The sequence below is a fragment of the Xiphophorus maculatus genome, chromosome 2 (assembly GCF_002775205.1).
Source record: "Xiphophorus maculatus strain JP 163 A chromosome 2, X_maculatus-5.0-male, whole genome shotgun sequence".
NCBI lineage: Eukaryota > Metazoa > Chordata > Actinopteri > Cyprinodontiformes > Poeciliidae > Xiphophorus > Xiphophorus maculatus.
In genome coordinates, this window is record NC_036444.1 from 4,474,613 (window position 1) to 4,495,576 (window position 20,964).

General features: G+C 37.6%; 1 protein-coding gene across 1 annotated transcript; it reads left to right on the forward strand.

Moving 5' to 3' along the window:
- Positions 1-4,265: 4,265 nt before the first annotated feature.
- On the forward strand, positions 4,266-20,775 carry LOC102234752 (cryptochrome-2-like). Its single transcript, XM_005795894.3, has 13 exons — positions 4,266-4,545; positions 5,685-5,793; positions 8,113-8,255; positions 10,285-10,469; positions 10,994-11,082; positions 11,881-12,012; positions 12,719-12,844; positions 13,659-13,844; positions 15,317-15,468; positions 17,702-17,904; positions 19,022-19,102; positions 19,183-19,608; positions 20,015-20,775. Exons 1-12 carry the CDS (start codon positions 4,388-4,390, stop codon positions 19,587-19,589), a joined length of 1,971 nt encoding a protein of 656 aa, XP_005795951.1. The 5' UTR covers positions 4,266-4,387; the 3' UTR covers positions 19,590-19,608; positions 20,015-20,775.
- The last annotated feature ends 189 nt before the right edge of the window (positions 20,776-20,964 follow it).

Sequence of the window (20,964 nt, forward strand, 5' to 3'; positions counted from 1 at the left end):
AAATCAGCCAGAACCCAAAACAAGAGGACGGTTCACCAAAAGTTTTATTACAAAAACAATGGTGTAGATGGGTGTGGTCATACTGGTGGGTCAGGGATGGGGAATCCAAAGGGGTCAGGAGTCCAGCCGGGGGAGGGTTGGTGAGTGGACAGTGGGAGGTCCGGGGGGGGGGGGGGGGGGGAGCACAGGGGACAAACAGAAGACAGGGACAAAATCCACCAACCAGAGGCTGAGTCGTGAAACGGTCCGGGGTCATGCACGGGAGGGTCTCAGGCAATGAAAATCCAGTAACCAGAAGGCAGGAGGCAGGGTCAGAAACAGGCAGGGTTCAGCAACAGGACTTTCAACAGCAGAAGGATTAGACAAAGATCTGTGGTCAAAAAACAGGCAGGATCAGAAAACCAGAAAACTCTTTGGAACATGAGACAAGGCTTGAAAGCTGTGACAGTGACAACAGACAATCTCACACTGAGCTGGTGACAAGCAGCTGTTTAAATAGGGAGCAGCTCAGTGCAGGTGCTGATTACTCAGCACCTTGACTGTGCTGAGTAATCACCACAGTCAAGGTAGAGCTGAAGGGCTGAAATCATGACAAAGTAACAACAAATAGCAAAATCAAACAAAAAAAGTTTTTTAAATCGCTTTCTTTCAATAAGAAACCTTAACAAAAACTGCAGGCTGTGTCTGTGTCTGGTGAATTTTTGGTAAAAACATGTTTGTTTTTCATTTAGTGGGTAGAAAAAAACAGAAATTTGACTCAAGTAAGAGTAGAAATACTTCATAAAAAAAATTACTGAAGTAAAAGTAAAAAGTACCGCATAGTAAAAATACTCCTAAAAGTAAATTTTTTTCCAAAAAGTTACTCAAGTAAATGTAACTAGTTACTAACCAACTCAGTGCACTTTGTAATAAAGTTGGAAGCTGTTGACCAAAATAGCAGGAGTTTCAGCTTTTTGCATCCCTGAAGCATGCAAGTTTGAGTTAACACACTAAGGAAAGGAATAAGGTAATGACAGCAGAAAAATAACTGTTACTGCTCATGAATCTGTTAAGGCTCATGTATCAAACTCAAGGTCCAGGGGCCAAATCCAGTCCTCCGCCACTTTCTATGTGGCCCTACATACTCCAAAGAGACATAAATAGAATCTTGAAGATAATATTTGCTTAAATATTATTGTATCAAGCAAATCAAAGCAGTTTTTATCTGTAAACTGCAAAATGCAAAGTTAACAAATCCCTGTATTAACGGGATATTGTGCAGAAATCAAACTTGACAAAGAAGCAATTCAGATCTTTGACTTTTATAAATTGAAAAAAATAAATAGCTTGACAACACTGACCCCTAGTGACCAATCTGCAGAACACAGAGAGCCCCAGACTTAAAACCATTCCGGTGACCTTGGCTTACAAGTGACAGAAGTTTAACAGCTTGTACTTCAGCATAATAGATATACTGTATGAATTAAAATGTAAAATATTATTTCAATAAATTGCTCCTAAAAGGCTAAATTAAACCCTAATGGTTTTTATTTAAAAAATATTCCAAATTCCTCCTATAGAAGAAAGAAAGTCAAGCTTTTAAACCATAATACGATTCTTCTGAAAGTCCCACAAGTCATGAAAATTTATTAAATTAAATGGAGCAATTGTGTGGTACCAATGGGAAAAAGTGTTTTCTTACTATTCAAAAATAATGTATTGATCCCAAAGGGAAATTAAATGTTTAATTCAAATTCTTCAAAGAATTATTATAGATGAGAAAACTTGGGAGTTTCAAATGTGGAAAAAAAGGAAGAAGACTTGGGAATATATTTGTTTTTTTCTAGACAATATCTGAGATTAATCTCAAAACGCCCAATTTGTTTTTCTTATAAATTGCTAATTTTTGGAATTCTGAAAATTTCTTGCTTTTTCTAGGAAATTTCTAAGATTATTCTCAAAGTTTCTGAGTTGTTTTTTTTTTTTGGCAGAAATTTACTCCTTTATTTTCTTTCCACAATGATCCATATTACAGAATAAAGACAAATAACTATTGTCTAACTACTACAACTCTACATAATCTGGTTAACTTTTCTATAATTCTTCTGGCGGTTGGCAAACAACTTGTCCTCTAGTGCATTAATGCTTTGTAACAGCCGGTCTCAAAGATTTGTTATCCAGCACCAGAACTCCGCCATGTTGGTGGTTCTGGTTCCTCAGCTGGTCCCATTTAGCAATCGGCTCCAGCTGCTCTGCGGATCATATAAAAGCAGCTCTGATAGGCTGGAGTCACTATATTATTATTATTATTATTATTATTATTATTATTATTATTATTATTATTTCTTTTTTTGTGGGAGAATATATATGGAGCATCCCGATCCACGCTCCATTCCTCCATTCCAGTAGATGGCGGTATTGCACATCAGTAAGTTGCTTGCCAACCGCCATAAAAAAAGAAGAAGAAAAATGAGTCACTATCAGAGGATCTGAACTGGTTAAAGCAACATTCCCTTTGGCTTCTCCAGCAGCTGTACCAAGATGAGGTGAGTAAATGTTGGGTTTGATGTTAGTTAAACTTGGTTCCTTTATTGTCATTGGTGACAATGACAATAAAGATTTATCTTATCTTATCTTATCTTTTAAAATGTGTTCTGAACTTTTATCTGCAGGTTTTGTGGCTTTCTCTACTACTGATTGGAAGCATCATTTGTGCTCATCCAAAACAAGGTAAACCTTAAACTTACAAAACTGAATAGTTTTAGCTTTGACTAAACCATATCTCTGAACTGTTTTTTTTTAGGTACAATTGGTGGGCAGCCTATGTGGTGGCAAGTAGTTTCTTCATCTGAACAGGACCCATCTCAGGCAGTCGACCAGAGCCCCAGTGGACAGGTTGGATCTGGTAGCTATGGCAGTTAGTAAGGATTTCAGTACTACAGTGGAACCAGCAGTACTGGAGATTCTGACAGCGTTTTTACCCATGGGACCCAACAGGTGGCTCTAAATGACAGCAGCCCTTACCAGTGTGCAGAGGAGAGCTGGAGCTCTTCATCTGGTACCCCTGGTGAGGACGAGCCAGTGTTCACGCCTGTAGATGACGAGGATCAACCCTACAAGTCCAAGTCGCGCTCCAACCGTAAGCAGCTGAGGTTCCTCCAGTTCCGCTACCCCCCAACAGAGCCAATTGTCCTCCAGCCACCAGTGTCTCGCCATCCAGGGAAACGGCCTCACCATCCAGGACAGAAGGGGTACTGAAGCGCTCTCGTGGTGAGGCTCACTTCACAGACTGGTGTCTGCTGGCTTATGCTGATTCTTGTCTGTCTCCAGGGATGAGCTGCTGCATCAAAACTTGTAATAAAATGTAATGTTCAACTAATCCATATTTGGGTCTAATTGTTTTGAACTGTAACATCTAACATGCTGAGGCCTGCAGACTCAGAGGTGGAGCTCTTTTATTTCTGAGCAGTGAACACCCTAACCTTGGGGTGACTATGTTGGGATGTGCATTCCTATGAAGATCAACAGTCTTCAGTCAGAGGCCTCTTCAGATTTGTTGCAAGATTGACTGCTACTGAAGATTTTTCCTGCCTGCACAATCATCATTCACAATGACTAAAGAAACTTGGATGATATGATTTACAACATTTAATTTTCCTTAGGGATGAGTAAAGTATTTTTGAATTGAATCTATCCATTTACATGTGTCTTTGCAATGTGTGCTATTATATTGTAGAGAGAACAGACTTTTTTCTGGCAAGAGCACCAGTTGAGCACAAATCAGTACTAAATAAATTCCATAATTTGATAGTTACTGCTGATTTTCTTTGAGCTAGGGAAACTTTGTAATTACCAGTAGATTGGCTTTTTTTCTATGGTTGTTTGTAAATAGAGTAAAATAGTTTTGTCTTGTTTTTTTAGCCTAATATTAACATTTGTTTTATGTGAAACACGCTATTTGATGCGTAAATTTGTTTGACGTATTTATTTATATAACTGAATCAAATTATCTTTATAAACTGTGCTGTACAAATCACATGGCCCCTATAATAATGTGAACACAGCTGAAATGAGAGCCTTCATTTGTCTGTAATCCGCACTCCATCTCACCCCTACCTGCTCAACCCTACATCGGAGGCAAACAGAAACGTGACACAGCTTGTCACCTTACCGCTTTTCTCTGCCGTCTGCCGATCCAGCCAATCACAGCGGCCCAGTTTTATAATTCATCTTGACGTTTCTCTATCTGTCCAATCAGGGAGCAAGCCAACAATTAGCCACGCCTACCGTTCACTGCCACTGGGAAAGTTTTCTGAAGTCCCGTTGATGTCCTCATTTATCCCCGTTTTTCTGGATTAATGCTGAATTTCTGGTGGATTTTATTCTGATGGTGGAATAAGAGGGAAGCATGGTGGTGAATTCCGTGCACTGGTTCCGCAAAGGTCTTCGGCTGCATGATAATCCGGCACTGCAAGAGGCCCTTAGCGGAGCGGACACGGTACGCTGTGTTTATGTCCTGGACCCTTGGTTCGCCGGAGCCGCTAACGTCGGGATCAACAGATGGAGGTCTGACATCTTTTGACATCTTTTCATAAACCTTACAGTTACTTTGAATTGTTTCCAGGACATTATTAATGTCGTTCGGAGGATTTATCAGGTCGAGGTTTCTTATGTTTTTATGTCCAGTCCTTGGCCTCCGCTCTGTTAGCTAAAACTAGCTCATAAGGAACTCCATAAACAACAGTCATAATTTTAATTGATCCTCAAATATTACTTCAGTGTGTACGTTTACAGAAACGCAATTTAATCAGTTGGGATCCTTAATGTGAACTAATGAATTCGGGGCAATTTCGGGATTATTGTCAGATTGTTACATTTCTACAGCAACATAAACAAATCTTCATTCGCAGGCACATCAAAAAAAATCAAGAAGCTAATTCATCTTACTTATTCAAATCAAACAGAGAAAATCGTGAGTAGGTTCATTACATTCACAGGGATATACTTCAACGCCGTTGTTTTTGCTAATTTTGATGATTAGGCCGTAAAATAAATGAAAATAATCATCATCAATTTTATTTATAAAGCGCTTTAACACCAGCCACAACTGAAACAAAGTGCTGAACATCAGTAATAAGATTAAAAAAAAAGCATAACAATAAAGTGACAAAGATAAGCACACAGTTTATTAAAATCTCAATTCAAAACAAAATCAAACAACTCAATTAAAGAGATGAAATCAATACCAGTAAAGATAAAGTAAAATCAAGTCTCAGTTGGGTTGAAGAGCAGTGATTAAAAGTTATGTTGCTGGTTTTAAAAAATGAAAATTTCAGTCTCTGTGAACGTTAGAATGTTGCAGAAGACTAATTAATGTAGCTTTTTAAAATACAAAATGGCTAATACAGGTTCAAGGATGTGAAGAGCCTCCAGAAAATGATAGCCAAAGATGGTGGCTGTAAAGAGCGCTGGATTCAATAAATTAATGGAAAGTTGAGTGGAAGAAAAAAGGTAGATAATAGGGATAATTGCAAGTTTTCAGGACATAAACTACAAGCTGGGCTACATTATATTAGAATATACATCTCTGGAGTTTAAAGCCTGCTTTTAGCATCCATGCAGACAGTAAAGATCACATCAGAATGAGCTTCATAATGAATGAATCTCTGCAGCTGTTTGACATGTGATATTTCTTCTCTGTGCAGGTTTCTGCTGGAGTCTCTGGAGGACTTGGACAACAGTCTGAAGAAGCTCAACTCGAGGCTGTTTGTGGTCAGAGGTCAGCCGACCGAGGTCTTCCCGAGGCTCTTTAAGGTCAGTGTTCCTGCACATGTCATGTTCTCCACCAGGATCTCTGTGAATGTGGTGATTAAATACCAAAGTGTTTACTTGTAAAGAAGAAATATGTTTGCACTAAGATGCATGTTATCAATTAATGAGTTAATCTAAATTTGATTGATCTGATTAATCGACTAACAATTCATTGATAATCTTCCATTTTCTTAAGAACCTGAGTATCGACAATCTTTCTGTAACATGAAGGGCTACATCTTATACAATGAATTAAAAAAACATTATTTTGTGTCAGCTGTATTAAATGCTCACTGAATAAAGAGAAAATTGTGGTTTTCTCATATTTTTAAACTTAAATGTATTCATAAAACATAAGAAAGCAGGAAGCTCTTAGGTTGCTGAAGGAGTAAAATATGTGAAATGCTTGGTTCGTCATTAACAGAAAGATATTCATACATAAATACCTTCTGTAGCCCCATGAAGTGCATTAACTTATGAAATCCCATCATGTTTTTTTCCATTATTTTTCTGTGTTATCTCCTCTGGGTTTGTGTCATCACATCCTCCTCACCTTCGTAGCACATCAGTAAGTTTTTAATAACTTGACTCTGCTCCATCGTGAATTTCGCCATTAAGGTGAAACTTAAATTAATGAGCTTGTCAAGTGATTATATTTCAACACAGAACCGCATAAAAAGTGCATTTTTGCGTCCCACACTGGACTCTGTTTAGGCCGTTTCTCCTTTCCGTTTTTTTGGTCTGGCCGCCATCTTTGTTTCTGCATCAAATGTCTGGCGCCTCTAAAGGATGACCAGTGGCGCCCTCTTCTGGATGGCATCCAAACTACAACACTGAAAGGAGGTTTAAACAGGCGTTATTTGTTAGCTGGTTGGAACTCATTTTAATGTAATAAACCATTAGTCGACAATAAAATTAATCTTTTTGCTGACTGAAGTTGCTGGACATTCTTTGGCTTGGAAGTTCTTGAAGAGTAAATCAATCAGATGTACTTTTGTTTTTATCTGCCATCCTCGGCCTCTTAGAACTAGCTTATCCACTTCTTTTGTTCTGGTTGACCTTGGATGAGGCAGATTGAATACCTGTGGTGATGTTGGGTGTGCTTGGAAGTTTATTTCTGATCTAATGTTTTCTTCATGTCATAAGCTGTCCTCTGCTGTGTAAATATACTGATTTATTTGTGTTCAAACTTTTTGTCATGGGATATGCAACAAAATTATTTGAGAGAAAGTTTGCAGAGCATATATAACATATTAAAAAGAAAATGGAGCTGGGTGTAATGCTAGTTTGACATGTTGTCATTTGCAAAACAGCCAATCCAGGAGTCCCATTTATTTTCCTTTGCACTGATTGGTTGAACCCTCAATTGGAGATAAGGAAGACTGTGGATGTTAGCTGCAGTTGTCCTAAGACGGTTTCTACTGTGTTTATTAATGCATATTAAGGTATATTTGGAGTTTGAACTATTAAAATAGTATGTTATAAGAGTTTTTATATTGAGTCTGAAGTATTTCTGGATTTAAGCAACTCCTAACCCCCGTATATACCAGGAGTACATTGTAATCTTATTTTCGTAGAAATGCGTCTATAAATCAGGACCTGGCAAGTTTGTCCAGTCAAGAAAAAAACAATCAAAGTAAAACAAAATACGATGACCTACATTTTTCATGTTGTTCATCTCTGTTTCGATCGTTTGTTGTGTATAATTAGAACAACTAGAACAGGAAATGGCTCATTCTTTTGTTTTTAGTCAAGCTTAATAAATGGGGACGCCAAGCCTGCTGTTTATGTTTGTGGTCTTATTTACTTTCCAATTAAACTAATAACAAAACAGTGGTTCACACCACTTTCTTTCTCTTCCGCTGCTTTTTGCCATTATCTGCCATTATCTTTGTCATCTTCAACTAAATCATGATCTTTGTCTTAATCTAAATCATCTTGTCATCATTTAAATCTAAACCACCATGTTTCTCTTCATCTGAATTATCATCTTGGTCTTTCTTCATCTAAGTTATCATCTATGTCTTAGTCTTCATCTAGATAAAAGTAATTTTTTTCTTCATCTAAATCTAAATCATCTTTGTCTTCATCTAAGTCATCCTTGTTGTCTTTTGACTTTACTTAAGTCTTAGTCTTCATCTAAGTCTTTGTTTTCATCTAAATCTTTTGTCTTTATCTTTGTCTAAATGGTGAACACCATATAAACACATACAGACATATATTTATGAAAAATCTAATTGATTTTCCTGCATTTCTTTCTTTCTTCATTCAGTTTTATTTATTCTTTTCACAAACCTTTGCTTCTGTTTCGTCCCACTGCAGGAATGGAACGTGACCCGGCTGACGTTCGAATACGACCCGGAGCCCTACGGGAAGGAGAGGGACGGCGCCATCATCAAGATGGCCCAGGAGTTTGGAGTGGAGACGGTGGTCAGGAACTCGCACACCCTCTACAACCTGGACAGGTCTGTGATTCACAGTGAAATTCAGCCTCCACTAGCAAGGGGTATCATTTAAAGGAGGAATATAAGATTAAAACTATAAAATTATTTTATTTCCCATAGAATGAGCTTCTTGTGTCTTTAATAACTCTGAGTTAAAACTCAAAACAACTTATATCCTAAAGTAATATATGGATAAAGAAATATTCTTGAGCACTTTTAGAACAACTGATGATGATATTCATGTCTTTTCATCACAGACCTGGGCACTTGCTAAAAGAAAGGAGAGAAACCGTAGAGTTTTTAATAATATAGGAACTTTAGTATATATTTAGAGGAGTCCAAGTGCTGTCAGACTTATTCTCAGGAATTACAATCTGAGATATTAATCTTGTATCGGTTCATCTCTATCTATAATGCCTGATGGTGTCATTTATAAAATAAATAAATTTCAGATTATTTAAAGACTGGCGATCAGCCAGAAAACTGCAACCGGTGCGCATCTACAAATTGGAGAAGCTTTATGGTGGTAAAATCTGTAACTTCGGGTCTTCCTGGCTGCATCTGACATTCTTAATGAAGCACGGTAACTTTCTCTAATGTAATTTAACACTATATTTAGAATCAGAACTCCTTTTATTCTCATTGTTCACAAAAGAAAGCACATCGAAACTTAAAACAATAGCAGTTTTTAAAGTCAAGTCAAATAATTTAATAAAATAAATATATATGAACAAATATAAAAATATGGTAGAAACACAGAAATAACTGGGATGTTAAGAAAAATTAAACTTCTAGAAATTTATTTTATAAATAAACAAATTTTGGTCAAATTTTCTCTGAATCAGGACTTTAAAGCCTGATTGAGTTGCAGCTAAAGTGAATCTCCAGTGTGTCAGACTTGGTGGAGCCCCCAGTGGCTGGCTGCTGTCACTGCAGGTCACACACTGCACCCATGTGCGGGGATAAGTGGGTTTTAACGAGCGAGAGTGAAGAACTTTCTCCATGCCTCTCTGCGCTGCTGCATGACCAGTGCAGCGTTATGTAACCAGCGGATTACCGCCGGCCTGTGTGTTAGTGTACCAGCTGGGTGAAGCCGGGCTTTGTGCGTTCCGGCGTTGTGAAATTGCGCTCATTCAGAGCGGACCCAGCCAACGGGACGCTGTCCCTGCTGCAGATCCTGAGCAAGTTGTGTAAGAAGGAAACTTAAAAAAGTCCACAGGGCAGCTGATCTGTTTAAAACTGAGGCAGCAGCAGCCAGACGACTGATGAAAACACAGATTGGTTCTGATTCATTCAGATGTTCTTCATTAAGCGCAGGGTGGAGCTGTTCTGAAACTGGACATAAAATGCTAAACAAAGGCATAAAACAAATAATAATAAAGGTTATTTGTATAAAACAAGCCATTTCAAAGTGCTTTATGTCATAAAACATACAAAGTCACAGAACACGCAGTCATTAACTGAAGCATTACATTTTGTCAAGTGCCATCGTTACACATCAAAATATTGATTGATGTTTTACTAATAATGTATCAAAGGCAACTATAAACAGGTGGGGTTTTATTCCAGATTTAAGGAACCTTATTTATAAATTCCTTATTTGATAAGTTTTGTTCTAGATTTTAAAAATAAAGTCTCAAACTTTGAAATGGTTTTATAGCACACTTCAGAAATGTAAAGCCAATTTTAGCATCATATAGCTCCATTATTGTGGAACACAGATAGTAAAACGCTATTATTTCGAACTCAAATTCCCTAAATGTCAGTAAAAATGCTGCAGAAAAAAATCTAGAACATGTAGTCTGAAAAGTAGCTTTTTTAAATTCTACCAATAATAAAGTAATAAATTACTTTTCAATAAATATAATTTCCGTAGTTTTAATTGTTTACCATGGAAGATAACCGAAAATAAATGCATGGATTACATCAGTCTGTGCTTTAATGACTCTATATAATTCATGAGTTTTGGTTTCCAAGTTGAATTCCTGGAATAAACCGACTTTAAATGCAGCAGAGCTGTAATCCTCCTCTGCTGTTTTCATGCCTGCAGGATAATCGAGATGAACAACAACAACCCGCCTCTGACCTTTAAGCGCTTTCAGACCATTGTGAGCCGACTGGAGTTGCCTAGGAGACCTCTGTCTTCCGTCAGCCAGCAACAGATGAACCAATGCCTCGGCAAAATCTCCGACAACCACGACCAGCTGTACAGTATACCTTCACTGGAGGAGCTAGGTAAGCATCTCCAGATCCACCCGCAGGCCGTTTTAATCCACATTAAATCAAAACAAATATTTGCTGCTCTTTATTTTATATATATAAATAAATATGCAACATTTTCTTATTGTTACAAATGTTATGACGTAAAGGTAGCGATAAAAAGAAAGGGATCTAACTGTGAGCCCTGTGGAACGCCAAAGGAGAATTTAAGGCAGCAGTTTTGACAAGAAATCAATTATGAACCAATATAAATCTTAGAAACCATTAAATAAACGTGACTGTAGCTTTTCTTAGACCCTTAAAAAATCCTGATTTTTAATGTAAACACAAGAAGCTTTTTTAATTCATTATTAACACTTGGTGTGTGGATCTGAAAGCTGTAGAGTTTGGAAATAAATGGTTTGCTTACCAAAATGTTTGATATCTTGCTTTCTTTAATCATTTTTTCATTCAAATTCTTGCTTCCCAGCTTCTAAAGAGCTTTGTTTTGCATTATTACACTACTACTTTAATTTGATTTGATTTAAATGTGTGTGCAGGTTTCAGGACGGAGGGGTTACCTCCAGCTGTGTGGCGCGGAGGAGAGTCGGAGGCTTTGGACCGACTGAGCAGATATCTGGACAAAAACGTAAAACTGACACTAGAGCCGAGCGGCAGGACAAGAACACTTGTTTTGGTGGTTAAATCATGTGAAAAACTCAGATAATAATAACCTATCGAATCAGGATAAAGATCAACACACCTTAAAGCAATTTTTACAAAATTGCGTAAAAATAATTTGGAAGACAAGAATTTTTCACCAATTAGCTAATAACCTAATATATTAATTAAGCAAAAAAATCAGTTTTATTATTATTATTATTATTTGTTTATTTTATTTTATTGACGGAACAAAATGTGTATAAAAACATTAGAGCCAAAACTGAAAAAATAGTGTTGCACATAAGCCTTATTTATTTATCTTAAAAAGCATCCAATTTTCTAATCTTTTTTTTACTTCATTGTTAGAAAAAAAAAAATGTTCTCAGGAATAAGAACAAAATTTTGAAAACTTGCTGAAGTACAATCTCATATTTTATTTATTTATTTGCCAGTTTTGGCAGGATTAGTCCTCCATAAAAATCCCACATAATGAGCAGCATCAGTGTGAGATTATTTACTGAGACATTTCACTTTTATATTTCACTGTTATAAATTCTAACTTCAATAAGTTAATCTAATATTGAACATGCGTTTTTCTGTTTTAGTGAAAAACAGAAACTCCTAAAGCTGAAGAACTTATAAATACTGTAGATTTATTAAGCTTTAATTAATAACTTTTTAAAAAGCAGAGTTTTATTAAACTACTTTTAGCATCTCAGCATCTGATTGGAGTCACACCTGTTGCTCCCCTGACTGATTCACACCTGTGCGTCCGTCTCTTCAGGTGTGGGTGGCCAACACTCGGGTGAAGACTTGCTCTCTGTATGCCAGCCCCACAGGCCTCAGCCCCTACCTGCGCTTCGGCTGCCTGTCCTGCAGGATGCTATACTACAACCTCAGAGAGATCTACATGAAGGTACTGAGAGCGACTGGCTCCAGTAAACACAAACAGCTTCTGTCCAAAACAAAGCACAACTGTGAGAAACATCTGTTTAGTCCTTTTTATTGTTTTACAAACAGCTGCCCTTTCTGGCAACAAGGAGAAACAACCAATCAGAGCCAGAGAACAATCTCGATTGTACATGGGCATGATTGACGGCGCTAAAGCCCTTCTCCTGGATCTGATTGGCTGTTTTTTCTGTACCTAACACTGGGAGAAGGCAGAGGACTTAGATTTTTATCTGACACATGATGACACTTTTAACAAAAATGTAAGAAACATATTTTTATAAAAGTTACAAGCTGCAGTTTGTAAAGCAGAGATATTGTGGACAAACACAAATTATGCAGTTGTAGTTGTCCACCATTTGGGCATTTGTACGTTTTCTTCGTCTCTGGAAACCTTTACACTGGACTAAAGAGCCATGCTTTATAGTAAAATAAACATTCTGAATAAAACATCTGTGGTTGTTTAATTTGTGTTTGTTTTGACGTTAGTCTTAAATTTTATTAGATGTGTCATAAAAAGTTTCTTAAAGTCTTCAGCCTAACTTGCCCTAAGCAGTAAGAATTCTGTACAAGGTGGTTTGGACATGAAGGTGGTTGAATATTCTCGTTTTGATCCAGAACCAAACTTAAATCTTTGTCTCTCTGGGTTTTTCTCTTCTTCTCCTCCTCCTCAGCTCTGTAAGCGGAGCAGTCCTCCTCTGTCCCTCTACGGCCAGCTCCTATGGAGGGAGTTCTTCTACACCGCCGCCACCAACAACCCAAACTTTGACCGCATGGAGGGAAACCCCATCTGCGTGCAGGTGAGCGTAAGACGGGTTTGTACAGGTGTTTGAAAGCCTTGAAAATGCTTGAATTTTCAATTTGGTGTTTTCAAGGTTTGGAAAGTGCTTGATTTATCTATCAAGTCCTTGAAAGTACTTGATGTTCAAAATGAAGAGTTTTGACTAAAAGCATAAATTTTGAAAACGTTACTTACAGTTGAAACCAGATCATTTTTATTAAAGACTCTTTTTTTTCTCACTGTTTGAAGTTAAATCAGACTAAACTTCTCATGTCTCAGGTTAGTTGGAATCAAAATTATTTCTATTTGCTAATTGCCAGAAAATTTGGTGAGAACATTTCTTTGAGAATTTCTTTGGGCAACGTTTTATGCATATTGTGTTTTAAGAATTTCATTTGGGCATAAAATGAAATTTGTATTGTATTGTTTCAATTTGATGAATATTTCTTATTATTAATGACTTAATGATCTGTGTAATTAAAATAAAGGTTGGCTTATATCTTATACATGTTTTTTATGTGTGTTAATTTAGTATTTTGTTCGCAGACCAGCCAGGTGTATGAGTCAACCATTTAAAAAAATGTATTTTGTTGTATTTCAGTTATCTTCTCCCTGCTGCAGAATGTAGAATATTATTGCAGAATAAAATATCCTAAAATAATGAATAGAAAATGTCTCTTTTTTTTCAGTTCATTTGTTTGTATTTTCAAAATGTGATGCTGAAAGTTTGAAAACTTACCTTGAAAATGGTTGAAAAGTGTACGGACGGGCATTAATGTTTACTCTGTAGCTCCACAGCAGAGATTAATGCTTATTTACCTGTTTGTCAACAGATCCCATGGGACCAGAACCCAGAGGCACTGGCCAAGTGGGCCGAGGGACGGACTGGCTTCCCCTGGATCGACGCCATCATGACTCAGCTGAGGCAGGAGGGCTGGATCCACCACCGGGCGCGGCACGCCGTGGCCTGCTTCCTCACCAGAGGCGACCTGTGGATCAGCTGGGAGAGCGGGATGAAGGTCGGACTATTGTGCGATAACATGCGCCATTGCTATTCATTGAGTCAGGAATATCGGTGGTCAGGAAAATGACACAATTGTGCAAAATATTAGCAAAAGGCACACAATGTCAATATATTGACAAATTGATAACTAGGTCCAAGGGTATCACATTTCACATGTCAGTGAAAAGTTTTAATTAAAAAAAATAGAGGAAATGGGGAGTAGGCTAGTCATGCTAGCTTGACTTTGACAAACTTAACATGTAGATTTGCTGCACAGTTTGGTCTTTTCCCATTGAGTTAACACTAAAATAAGGCAACAACACTCACTAACTCTGACAGATTAGGTGTTTACATTAGCTAATCAACCACCACTGATCACTTAAAAATCAGAATAAGTGGTTTTGACTTGTTTGGCGGTGTTGCCCTTTGTGGCAGCGCCCTGCAGACCAGCCAGGTAGATTATAAGTTAAAGAACTTTTAATTTTTAAAAGTTCAGTAAACAACAGAAACTGGACCAATTGTCTTGTTTGTACATAGAGCATTACGATATTCATAACAGTCATGAAATAGTATAAAATATTTCAAAATGTATAAGAGCCACTGGTTGTTCAATTTGAATAAACTATGTCTCCTAAAGCAGTTGTTATCTGTCCAACATAGAATTTATTTTAGTCCTTTCTTGCATCTTGACAGATTTGACAGAAACCAAATTGTTTATAGATTTATATCTAGAGTGGGGCTGAACAATATGGCTGAAAAACGTATATCTGTATAAGCATTTCCTATCAGTCACTATTGATTATTATTGATTAGCTGTTTGTTTTATATATCTGGAAAACTGCCAAACTGGTGGCGTGATCTTTCCTGTTTTATCCACAGTTTTCACTCCACGGTGTTTATTTACTTTTAAGCAGTTACGAGGCATCATAGGGAAACCTTAAACTGCTGCTGCTGCAAGTTACTCAACAGGTTGTTGCTAGGTAACCAAAGAATGGGAGAGTTGCTAGGTAACCAAAGAGCAAGTGAGTCAGTTGATTCCGCAAGCTTTGCTTAGCGAGAGGATGAGCTGCTAAAGCCATTTCTCTGCCTACATTTCCCAGAATGCCGTGCTGTTCTGGATTGGAGCTCAGTGAAATTATTGATAATATCAGATGTATTACTTATTGATACTAATCATGTTATCGAAATATATATATATTATTAATTTATTGTCTAATCAAATCATATTTGTGTAGCACATTTCAGCAACAAGGCATTTCACATCATAAAAACACAAAAATATAAAGTCATAGAACACACAGTCAACAATTGAAACATTTCATTTAGCTGTCATTACGCATGAGATTGTTCATTAATGTATCATTGATTATGTTTCAAAAGCAACAAGCTCTAATCTAGGGAAGAAAAAATGTTTCCACTTTAAAACATCAGGAATTTTCCCGGCTTTAGTTTAAGTCGACTGATGGCGTGTTGTTGTTTTTCCTGCAGGTGTTTGAGGAGCTGCTGCTGGACGCCGACTGGAGCGTGAACGGCGGCAGCTGGATGTGGCTGTCCTGCAGCGCCTTCTTCCAGCAGTTCTTTCACTGCTACTGTCCCGTGGGCTTCGGGAGGAGGACCGACCCATCAGGAGACTACATCAGGTCAGCTTAGCGCCCGCACACCCAACTGACTACAAGCTTAAACGCTTTTCTGGATGTCAAATCTGCTAATTCACCAGTAGGAGATACTACAACTGAGCAATGTGTATGGAACTAAATTGGGGCCATGCATGTGTTTCAAAATGTTTTATTTTTTCAGATTCAAAAATTTTAATTTACATATTTTTTCTCTTTTGAACAAACTTCATGGCCCCAACTTAACTCCATAGATATGGCTTAAAAACAAAATATCAGATTTACCAATTTCTTTTCCTCTCACTTTTATATAAAAAATATATAGATGACTTGTAAAAGTGCTTTTTATGTCATTGGTGGGACTTCAGGGCCAGTCTAGAAGAATCTTTGTTTAATTATGAGAATGTGGTCATATTAGCAGAAAAAGGATGCAATTTTACCAGAAAACAAAAACGTCTTGAAATTACAAGAAAAAGTTGTTTTAATGAGAAAAGGGATTTGATAAACCTGAGTTTGTGTGGTTCTTTCTTCAAAATAGACAAAGGTGGACTTTATTAGGACTTTGATCCTATCAAAGTCCTAATACTGGTAATAATTTGATGCTGATGTGTTAAAAGATTAACTATTTCTGTTCAGTATCATCTGTAAATGTAAATGTATTTTTCGTGTTGGAATTCTCATAAAATGAATACTTAATTCTCCTAATATTATGAATATGTTCTCATGATATTATGACTTTATTGCTGTAATATAAAAAAATCTTAACCTATCCCTAATATTTTGTCATAGAGTTGACCTGAATTCAAATTCCAAATCAATAGAAGCTGATAAACACGCTTTTCAAACAAAATGGCGGCTCTGGGCGCGCTCACGTCACTCTAAACTATGGAAACTCAAGGAGTGCATTGGGTGAAAAATGTCCTTATTTTCTAATAATCAAAAACCAAAAGTTAACTTAATTGATGAGACTGATTCATCGCCCAGTTCTAACAGATATTTAAACCTTAGAAAATGGAACATTTCTGTTCTTTTCACAATAAAAGCACTCCTGCTGTTATGCATGCATAAAGCATAAAACAAGTGCTGAGAAGGTGTAAAGCCTATAGCAAATGGAGAAACTGATAGATTATCATAATTTCTGCTTCTCTGTATTTGACCCTTATTTTTATCAGTTTTACTGAATTCAAAACAAAGAATGTTGGTTTACAGACGAAGAACGGAGCGAATCGAGAGCAAACTGACAGATTTCAATCTCAGATGGCCAGTGCATCTCAGGTTGTGTCGTTCTGTCTGTTTATGAAGGATGCACTTCCTGTAACAACTGCTTGACTACAGGAAGTGTGGTAAATTTCAAGCACAGATTTCAAACCACAGCTCTGCAGCACTCAGCTCGAGCTGTGCACCAGCATACGGTACCGGATCGCTTTAAAGGACAAATTCTTTACCGTCAACAAATTCTCCCGGACAAAAATTTGATAAATCGATGGAGAAGTAAACTACAGTAGCAGAAAGCAGTAAAATGTTGCCTACACAGTAGGGTTGGGTTGCACTGTAAAAACGCAAACGGATGCAGAGCTGACGTAATATTGCAGGAAGACTTTGGTCCATGATGAAGATTCTGGAAATTAGGGTCGGACAATGTTAAACAGTTATATTATTGGTATCTGCCATAGCAATGCAAGTGCATTGGAGGCTAGTAGAGAATGGAGTTAGCCAATAATAGTCAATATTCTAGTGATATTTTAGCTAAAATTAAATTTTTAGCTCATTTTTATAGGAAAGATAATTCTGAATGGAGTAAGTCAATGTTAATCAACATGGGAATGAAACCCCAGATGCCAATGATAGCATTTGTGTTAACCTTACCAATTTAGCTAATTTTAGTTTAGGGATTACACTCCTTTTTGTGCTTTATGGTCAACAAGCTAAAGATTGCCCACATGCTAATGGCAGCATATCAAGCTAGAATAAGCGTTTATCTATTTTCTTATAGAAAAGATAAACATCATACTGAATGGAGTAAGTGCATATTAGTCGACATGCCAGCGACAGCCCAGAAGTTAATGATAGCATCTATACTAATGATAATTTTAGCTAATTTTTATAGAAAAGCGAAACCACATTTACTGAATGGAGTAAGTCAATGTTAGCTGATGTTCTAGTGATTGCCCAGATGCTAATAGTAGCATTGAAGCTAAATTTAGTGTCTTAGCTTATTTTAATAAAATGGCTAAACTTGACATACTGAATCGTCCTGCAGGCGTTACATTCCCATCCTGAAGGACTTTCCGAACCGCTACATCTACGAGCCGTGGAACGCCCCGGAGTCTCTGCAGAAGGCGGCGAACTGCGTGGTGGGAGTGGATTACCCCAAACCGATGATAAACCACGCAGAAGGCAGCCGGCTCAACATCGAGCGCATGAAGCAAGTTTACCAGCAGCTGTCCCATTACAGGGGACTCAGTAAGTACAGTACTGAGCTGCTGTAGCGCCACCTAAAGGGAGCAGCTAGGAGATGTTTGAACTGGTGGTGTCCAAACTCTTTGGCTTGTGGGCCGAAATCAAGCTGAAGCTACTTGAGGCCAATGAAATGTTGTCTTTTTTATTAAAATTGCCAAAATATTAATATTTTTACTTCATTCTACTTTAACTTCAAAATATTTTAATGAAACAAAAAGTGTATCTTGTAGACATAGGATTTCTAAATCACTGTAGACCAAAACCAAATATTATCACACATTTTCCGTAATAAAGAAAAACATAAAATTTCCCCAAAATTTCTTTTCTACAGTTTTGTTTTGTTCTTTTGTTCCTTAGCCTACGAAGTCCTAAATGTCTTTGTGTCAGATTTTGAAGGTTTGCTTTACAGAGATGCTCTGATCATAGATTAAACAGCGGGAGGTTTAAAGGGGACCTGTTATGCAAAATTGACTTTTGGCGTGTTTTTATACTGTCCTTTGGGCCTCAACTGCTTCTATGAACAACCCAAGCATTTAAAAAAAGCATCCAATTGTTTTTTGGCAATAAGTTAATGTATTCTGGTGTCTGAAAAACAAGCCGTTTCAAAAGCCTCCCAATTGTTGAGTTACACTGCGTGTTACCTAGCAACTGCAGCAGAGTTTTGTCCGTTACTTAGCAACCCAAGCTGAGGTCCGGCTTTGGTCAGCTGTTTTATCACTGTATGTGCTGTACAATGGCTGTCTTTTGGAAAAAAAGACGTTTTTTTGTTGTTTTGTTGTTGACTTATCATCCAGAAACCAGTTGCGGCATTATTTTGGTTGTGCAGGAGGCTCTGCTATTGTTTTCAAAGCTATACTCTTGTAAAATTTTGCATCTTTTTGAAGCCTTTTTTATGTGTGAGTGTAAACGTTGAGCTGGGGGCAGTGGTCAGCAGCTGCTTAGTTGGATTAAAAGTGACAGGAGTCAGTAAAACAGCTCAAAAATAGGCAGAATGACTACACTAAAATCTGATTATCTAAGTATTTATTAAATTTTGTGCAAAACAATGTAATAAATTCCATAACCTGTTCAATGAAACATAATAGGTCATCTTTAATTAAATAACATATTTGTGTTCTAGGCCTACTGGCGTCGGTACCGACGATCCAGGAGGAAGCAGAGCCGCCGATGACAGACGAGTCTCAGACCAGCAGTGGACCCGGTACAGTAAAGTTTTCTTCCTCAGATGTGGAAAATGCTTTCAAACGGTCTAAACTCAGATTATTCCCTCCCGTCTCCCAGATTCTCCTCCCAGAGTTCTCGCCGACATGGAAGCAGCCGTCTGTCTGATGGCTCCAGATTCCTCCACTTCGGCGCCGGACCAGGACAACGTGTCGCTCCATCGGGTGTTCCAGGATCACTGCACCTCCTCGGGCTGGCCGTCCTCTCCTGCCTCCAGTCCGCCACAAAGCCCCGCACCTCGATCCAAACCCGGATCTCCCTCCTCCCCCTGCCCCTCACCGTCCGCCAGTCCGTCCTCGCTGCCCCCGAGAAGGAAAGGCGTCGCCCACAAGGGCCGGCGAAGCCAAAGACGGAGAGAACGTCCGTCCTGCCCGATGGCGAAGGAAGAGGATGAGGAGGAGAGGATGCAGGAGGAGGTGGATGAAGAGAGGATGGAGGAGGAGACGGCAGCAGCAGCGCAGCAGTGATATTAAGTGGACAGACAAGGTAGTTACCACGGTTTTAATAGTTTGGTTTTTCATTTTAGTTCAGTTTTATTTCGCTGGCTTTTTGGGCTCTCAAACTCATTTTAATTTTTTGCCAAATCCGGGTCATGGATGTTCTTAAAGGTCCAGTTATGCCAGAATAAAACCCAAAAACAAACTGTTAAAATATTATTAAATAAATATTATTTATTAGTCTTTCAAACGGATGTGTTTTTTTTTTCACAGCAGTGTAGTTCAGTTTACGTCAGTTGTTGACAAATGACGGTTCTCTATATTTTTCCTGGTGTGGAAGACTTAAATCATATCCATATGAAACGGGGCAGAACTTTAACTATTTCTTTATTATAGACACATCTCCAACTTGTTTTGTGCATAAACTGATCGTTTTCGCTCTCTTGTCTCGTCAGGTGCGGTTTCTGAGAACAATCTGTATATTTCCTCCATCCAGTTGGAAACTAAGGAACGCTCCTTTGGATCTGGAGGCACATGATGCAACGAATGGAAGAGGAGCGGCACATTAAAACCCCAGTTAACCCAAATCAAGACAGAAACTGCAGACACATTCACACACAGACTGCTGTCTGGTCTAAAAACCTTATTTTAGGCCATATAATGTCCGTAAGATGAATTGTGTGTTATTTTATACAGCTCCACCTTTTGTTTTCTAAGGATTTCATTAGATCAGAGTGTCTCTCTGATCATGGACTTCATTTAAAGATGGAAATCATTTGATCCTTCTGACAGCATCAGGACTGTCTCCTGTGATCCAGGTTTATGTTCATGCTCCCCTTGTAACGGTTTGATCCAGTCTGAAAAACCAGCAACAATTTAAAGGGTTTAAATTTTTGTACAATGTAATTCAAAGCATTCAGGATGAGCACTGTCCAGGTCTGCAGAGGCTTCGTATTCAGTCGTGAGTGTGACGTGTTTAACATCGGGTTCAGGTGTCGTCAGACCCTCTAAAAAATTTTTAATTAGTTAAAACATGAAAGAAAATCAAACAAAAATTTCTACTCATCTGCTGCCACAAAATGGAGTAACATAATTTAATATTCTGTATTTTAAAAGATCAGAATTCAACCTTTGTAATTGTTTCTGATGAGAAACTTTAGTTATCAGAGCTTCCAAAAAATAATGTACTTTAGATTTTTTTCTGAATTATTCAGAAAAAATTATTCTTGAAAATATTGAATGAAAATTAATGATTAAATTATTTGTGATTTTTTTTTTCTGAAATCATTTCCCAGAAAATTATTTCTGAAACATAATTTTTAGAAATTACTTTTTTGAAAATAATTTCAAAAAAATATTTGTTTTCTGAATACAATTTATATTCAGAAAAAATATTTATTTTTTG

What these genes read in the sequence shown, in the direction of transcription:
- LOC102234752 (XM_005795894.3), top strand. Translation starts at nt 4,388, where the DNA reads ATGGTGGTGAATTCCGTGCACTGGTTCCGCAAAGGTCTTCGGCTGCAT. An exon ending in GCAGATATCTGGACAAAAAC is followed by an intron (nt 11,083 to 11,880) that starts GTAAAACTGACA and finishes CCGTCTCTTCAG; the next exon opens with GTGTGGGTGGCCAACACTCG. An exon ending in GCTGGGAGAGCGGGATGAAG is followed by an intron (nt 13,845 to 15,316) that starts GTCGGACTATTG and finishes TTTTTCCTGCAG; the next exon opens with GTGTTTGAGGAGCTGCTGCT.